Here is a 6382-nt window from a genome sequence, read left to right as displayed (position 1 = left end):
GAGCGCCATCTCATCCCACAGCCGTCCGTCCTGCCTGCTGCTGCCTGGCCACCATGTGGGAGCTGCTGGCTCTTGGGCTGCTCATTCTGGCCTATTTCTTCTGGCCTAGGGCCAAGTTCTCTGGTGCCAAGTACCCCAAGAGCCTTCCAGCCCTGCCCCTAGTGGGCAGCCTGCCATTCCTCCCCAGACACGGCCATAAGCATGTCAATCTCTTCAAGCTACAGGAGAAATACGGCCCGGTCTACTCCATGCGGGTGGGCAGCAAGACGACAGTGATCGTGGGCCAGCACCAGCTGGCCAAGGAGGTGCTTGTAAAGAAAGGCAAGGAGTTCTGTGGACGGCCCCAACTGGTAAGAGATACCCACCTCAAGAGGGGCAGTGCACTTCTGGAGCTAGCACCATGCTGGGCATGACCCTCTACCCCTTACCACTCCACACCCTGCCAGCTCCAACAACCAGAAGCACACCTGAGGGGCAAGGAGGGGGAGCAGCCTCTCCCACTAGGCCTTACCCTGCCTCTGAGCTAGGCAAGAATAGAATAGAATAGAACGCTGCCCAGGAGGTGGGATGAGGAGCTCCTAACTTCTTCTCACCTCATGTGTCGTGGCCCTGGCCTGTTCTTCTCCCTCCTTGCGGGGCAGGGGCACAGCAAGCCTAAAGTCCAGGCTCCATGCCTGGCTGGTGTTCATGTTGCTCTCTCCGAGGAAGATGGGGCAGCCGCTGCCATCTTCCAGGGCCATATGCTGGGGAAAAGGAGTCTGCTTCCTGCAGCCTCTCTGTGGCTGCCCCAGACGGCAGGCAGGCTCGTGGCTAGGTGGTGCATAGCAGAGTTTCGGCTTGGACCTTGCACCTGTCTTGGCTGGTTTCTCTCTGGGGTAAAGTAGATACGGGAGGTGAGTCAGGTGGGATTTGGAAGGTTGGGGGCTGGGAGAGGGAGACTTTGGACACTTGTCCTTCTTGGGATGTGCTTCTGGAAGGAGGCAGCTTTGCCCAAGTCCAACTGGAGCACTCTGGATGCAGGCTTGCGCTTAAGGTGACCAGCTCAGCAGGATAAAAGTAAGCGCTACCAGAGGGCCATGGGGAAGGTTGAGGTGCACAGGCAGTTCTTTTAATTTCTGCGAATTCACATGCTGCCTGTCCCGGGACAGCCACCACCTTGATTGGAAACTGGTGGGAGACTCGGGGTTCACCTGATAGAACCGGGTGCGGAAGGGCAGGTGACGTGGGTGGTTGATGAGTGTGAGTGTGGTGCATGTGCTGTGATTCTGACAGCCCTGGCTGCTCTCCAAAGGCTACCCTGGACATCTTGTCAGACAACCAAAAGGGGATCGCCTTTGCGGACTACGGCGCCCACTGGCAGCTGCATCGGAAGCTGGTGCTGAGCACCTTTGCCTTGTTCAGGGAAGGCAATCAGAAGCTGGAGAATATCAGTGAGTGCTACCCGGGACTCCAGGGGCGGCTGCTGGGGGCAGCCGAGAGGGCCTGGGGTAAGGGGAAAGCAGCCTCTGATAGCTCCATCCCACCTTTCCTTGGCTGCTGCTGCCATCTAGTGGTCACCTGCTATCCATCCCCCCACGCCCAGGCTAAGTGGAACCTGCAGAGAGGCAGGGTGAGTTCCCCACCCACCTCATGCACCACCATCCCCAACCCTACCCCCAGTATGTCAGGAAGTTAGTGTGTTCTGCGATTTGCTGGCTGCCTTCGATGGACAGACCATCAATCTGACCACATCTGTCTTCACGGCAATAACCAACATCATCTGCCTGATCTGCTTCAACACCTCCTACACAAAGGAAGACCCCGAGTTGCAGATCATGCAGCATTACAACGAGGGCATCATCAACACTCTGGACAAGGACACCCTGGTGGACATCTTCCCATGGCTGAAGGTGAGGGGTCCAGCCCTGTCCCTCCCTGTCCCCTGCCTCCACTTGACTTTGCCCACTTCGGCTGCAGTGACCGCTGCCTCTTGTCATGTCTCCACATAAACACATGTAACCTTTTAATCAAGCATCTTAAGGATCTTCACGCTCAGGATAATTTGAGGCCATTTTCCAATTCCCACCTACTCCTAGCATTCCTCACAAGCATCTCTGGATTCCCCCTTGAAGGATGAGTAAGGATCAAGTATCTGCCTTTAGGCTCAGATCCAAGCCCGTGTGCCCCCCAGGGCGATACTGAATGAAGAGAGAAGTGAAGACTACCTCCTCCTCCCTGGGCTGGAACTCCCTCTGTGTCCCCATCCTGCTTTCCATTTTGACTGAGATTGGAGCGGGAGCTGTCCAAAGACAGAAGGTTGGGTTGAGGAGAGATTCCAGCAGCTGGAGAAGCAAAGTGTAAGACAAGGGGAATTCCCGTTTCTTTTTTTAACTCTGCCAGATTTTCCCCAATAAAACACTGGAGACGATGAGAAAATACGTGAAAATGCGTGACGATGTGCTGAATGAAATATTTGAAAAATGCAAGGTAGGTGCTGGGCAGAGGTGAGTATATGTTAGCCGCGAGGAGAAGGGTTGGAGTCTATTCCGGACCACATGGGGCCTCCAGAGCTCAGCAGAGACCAGCATGTAGCAGGTGCACAAGAAAAAACAGGATGAACGAATCAATGAATGAATGAATGAGAAAGGGAAAGTGAGGAAAGTGAGGATAAGGTGCCTGGAAGGGACCCCTCCACTCCCTGGATTGGAAGAGGATCCTGGCAGGAGGAGGGCAGCCTAGCCCTTTGGGCCTCTGGAGGGACCCGGCTTGACACCCAGCTTAGCTACCAGCTGCCTAACGAGCATCTGGAGAAATGGCAGTGATGCTGTCACTCCCGTGGGAGACCTGGACTGCATCCCCAGCAATAGGCTTCAGCCCCCAGCTCCCAGCCCCCAGCCTCCAACTCCCAGACCCTAGCCCCCAGCCCTCAGCATCAGATATTGTGGGCATCTGGGCAGTGAACCTCTTTCAGCCTCTCAAATAAACATTTTATTATTATTTTTTAACATGTAAAGATTTTTTTTATTAGAAGGCCAGATTTACAGAGAAGGAGAAACAGAGGAAGATCTTCTATCCCTTGGTTCACTCCCCAAGCAGCCACAATGGCTGGAGCTGAGCTGATCCAAAACCAAGAGCCAGGAGCTTTTTCTTGGCCTCCCATGTAGCAGCAGGGTCCCAAGACTTTGGGCCATCCTCTACTGCTTTCCCAGGCCAAAAGCTGGGAGCTGAAAAGGAAGTGGAGCAGCTGGGATACAAATCAACATCCATATGCATTCCCAGTACATGCAAGGAGAGGATTTAGCCACTAGGCTACCACACTGGGCTCGTAAACATTTTTTTAAAATGTAAACAGTGGGCCAGGGGCTGCCTGCTATCTGCTCAAGTGCGTAAGTCCTGGCCAGTCCCATGCATGCTACTCCAAGGAGCTGTGTCATCTCCAGGATGGGATGGCCATGCAGCAGGGGCACTGCACACAGGACACCATCCTTATCGCTGTCTCCCAACCTCACCCAACCCAGGAGAAATTCAACAGCGACTCGATCACCAACATGCTGGACATACTGATGCAGGCCAAAGTGAACTCAATCAACAACAACGCCAGCCAGGGGCAGGACTCTGAGATACTCTCGGATAGACACATCCTCGCCACCGTAGGGGACATCTTCGGGGCTGGCGTGGAGACCACCACCTCTGTGGTGAAATGGATTGTGGCCTTCCTGCTACACAACCCCGAGGTGGGCTTCTCCCTGCTGCTGCTGGCCACAGCCTCAGGCCTTCCCAGGCTGTGCTGGCCTCAGCTCCCCGGGGAAAGCTAGCTGTCTGCACTACACGGTCATATACTCACCTCTGCCCAGCTGGGAAAGGGTGGGGATGGGGCTACTGGACCGTGACAGGCAAACTCCTGTCAGCCAGCACGCTGACCACTAGCACCTACCCTGACCTTTAGCTGAAGAAGAAGATCCACGAGGAGATCGACCAGAAAGTGGGGTTTAGCCGTAAGCCCACCATCAGCGACCGGAACCGGCTCCTGCTGCTGGAGGCCACCATCAGGGAAGTGCTTCGCATCAGGCCCGTGGCCCCCATGCTCATCCCGCACAAGGCCACCACTGACTCCAGGTGCCTCTCCTCCCAAGACCACCGACCTCTGCCTTCCTTCCCCCCACCCGCTGGTTAGCCTGTAGTCAACCACTGAACTCTACCCATCATCCCCTGTTCCTGGGCTGACACCCGTGGGAAGACCCACAGATCCTCCTACCCTCCCTCACAAGCTGCCTGCTGCCCTTGGAGACACATGGCACAAAAGCCTGGGCACTCTACAACTGTACCAGTTCAACAGCACCGAACACATACCCACATGCCCTGCTAGGCACATCTCTCCACACACATCAAGGTCAACACAGAAGCCCTTGTGTGGAAGCTAGGGTTGCGGTTCATGGCCTGGTTGCTGGATTCAGGGTGCACCTGGCAGAAGCTGGGGAAGGGAGGCGTGGCAATGAGGAAGCAGACAGCTGCTATGCCCCAGGGCAAGGGAATGTGGGGGCTTGGGGTTGTGTGGGTTCAGGAGTGCAGGGTCACAGGCCTCCTCTCCTTTCCCTCTCCCACAGCATTGGCGAGTTTACCATAGATAAGGGTACAAACGTCATCATCAACCTGTGGGCTCTGCATCACGATGAGAAGGAGTGGGACCGCCCGGACCAATTCATACCTGGTAAGGTCCTGCTCTGGCCTGGCCTGTCCTCCTTCCAGGGCCACACGCCCAGCCTGGCTCCTGGGACTGCCAGTCCAGCCAACTGCCTACAGATGCAAGGTTGACCACCCCCCCAAGAAGTCCTCCACCTGTGTCCTGTTCAGTGGATGGTGGCATTTCCACATGTTCACAGCATACGGCCTCCTTCCTCAATGTTTCATTCATCTGCATCTTTAAGGGCTCCCTGATGGCAAGGATGTCACCCCCTGTGGGCTGGGTGTCCCGAGCAGGTTCCTGATGCCTCCTCTTTGCTCACAGAGCGCTTCCTGGATCCAGCCAGAAGCCAGCTCATCTCACCTTCACTGAGCTACCTGCCCTTCGGAGCTGGACCCCGATCCTGTGTTGGGGAGATCCTGGCTCGCCAGGAGCTCTTCCTGTTCATGGCCTGGTTGCTGCAGAGGTTCGACCTGGACGTGCCGGAGGATGGGCAGCTGCCCTCTTTGGAGGGCAACCCCAAGGTGGTCTTTCTGATCAACCCTTTCAAAGTGAAGATCACGGTGCGCCAGGCCTGGAGGGAAGCCCAGGCTGAGAGTAGCACCTAGAGCCTGTACCTAAAACCCTTCCCTCACTCCACCCTGTGTGGTCCCGGCACAGGATCCACGGTGCTGCTCCCCATCCCCACCCTCTCCCTACCTGTAGCCCTGATAGTACGTCCACAAATTCCACAGCTTCGCTTCACAAAGTCCCTAAGCAGTGCATTCATTTGTTCAATTGCTCACTCATTGCTTCCAACAGATTTTTTTTCTATTGAGGACTTGCCATGTGTCTGGAACACTCAAGCTCCCTGTGTCAGGAAGCTCACTTCCCAGTGAGGGCTGACAGATATGACAATAATGTCAGTGACTCACAGGCGCTTTGAAGCCCAGGACCCTGGGTGATGTGAATGTCAATGGCAGGGGTGCAGGTGGCCACTGTCACCAAGGAGGTCTGGGAATGGGTGAAGCCCCCAGAGAACGTGTTCCCTGTTGGGAGGTACAGCAAGTGAAAGAGCTTATGGTGGGAGAAGCCAGTGTGGATGGAGCTGGGCCCTGAAGAGGCAGGGTGGTTCCTGATGTGGGGGCACAGGAGTGCTGCTTGTAGAACAGGTGGAGGTCAGTTTTTATCCCAAGTGTAATGGGATGTCACAGAAGGGATTGGAACACATAAGTGGAATGGTATGATTTCGTATTTGGAAGACCACGGTAGGTCCTGCAGCGTGGTCTAGAAAGGGGCAACAATGGGAGCAGAGAGAATGCGAAGGCTGGCCCACGACAGACATGGCAGTGGCTCAGACCATAGTGTCAGCAGGCCAGGTGATGAGAATACTAGGGCTACATTTGTATTTTGAAAGTGGGACAACAGGGCCAGAGCCAGTGCTGTGGCATAGTGAGTAAAGCCACTATCTGCAGAGCTGGTATCCCACTTGAGCACCAGTTTGAATCCCAGCTGCTCCACTTCCGATCCAGTTCCCTGCTAATGCACCTGGAAAAAGCAGTGGAAAATGGCCCAAGTGCTTGGTCCTCTGCACTCTGGTGGGAGAGCCAGAAGAAACTCCTGGCTCCTGGCTTCTACCTGGCCCAGCACTGGCCACTGTGGTGATCTGGGGAGTGAACCAGCAGAAGGAAGAGCTGTCTCTACCTCTCTGTAACTCTTTCAAAATAAATAAAGGACTCTTCA

At 55.3% G+C, this 6382-nt stretch overlaps 1 protein-coding gene across 1 annotated transcript; it reads left to right on the top strand.

The window, feature by feature from the left end:
* The first annotated feature begins 53 nt into the window (after window positions 1-53).
* Window positions 54-5268, top strand: LOC121166347 (steroid 17-alpha-hydroxylase/17,20 lyase-like). Its single transcript, XM_040995493.1, has 8 exons — window positions 54-350; window positions 1292-1430; window positions 1660-1889; window positions 2380-2466; window positions 3498-3713; window positions 3926-4095; window positions 4584-4687; window positions 4985-5268. The coding sequence occupies exons 1-8, from the start codon at window positions 54-56 to the stop codon at window positions 5266-5268; spliced, it is 1527 nt and encodes a 508-aa protein (XP_040851427.1).
* Window positions 5269-6382: the final 1114 nt, after the last annotated feature.

Source organism: Ochotona curzoniae, unplaced genomic scaffold (genome assembly GCF_017591425.1).
Source record: "Ochotona curzoniae isolate NIBS_2020 unplaced genomic scaffold, NIBS_Ocur_1.0 patch131, whole genome shotgun sequence".
Lineage (NCBI taxonomy): Eukaryota > Metazoa > Chordata > Mammalia > Lagomorpha > Ochotonidae > Ochotona > Ochotona curzoniae.
The sequence above is the reverse complement of the archived record's forward strand: the minus strand, read 5'-3'. Positions and strand labels throughout refer to the sequence as shown.

Coding starts and splice junctions, on each gene's coding strand:
- LOC121166347 (XM_040995493.1), top strand. CDS start 54: ATGTGGGAGCTGCTGGCTCTTGGGCTGCTCATTCTGGCCTATTTCTTC. Junction 1,431..1,659: donor TCAGAAGCTGGAGAATATCA/GTGAGTGCTACC, acceptor CCCTACCCCCAG/TATGTCAGGAAGTTAGTGTG. Junction 2,467..3,497: donor AAATATTTGAAAAATGCAAG/GTAGGTGCTGGG, acceptor CACCCAACCCAG/GAGAAATTCAACAGCGACTC.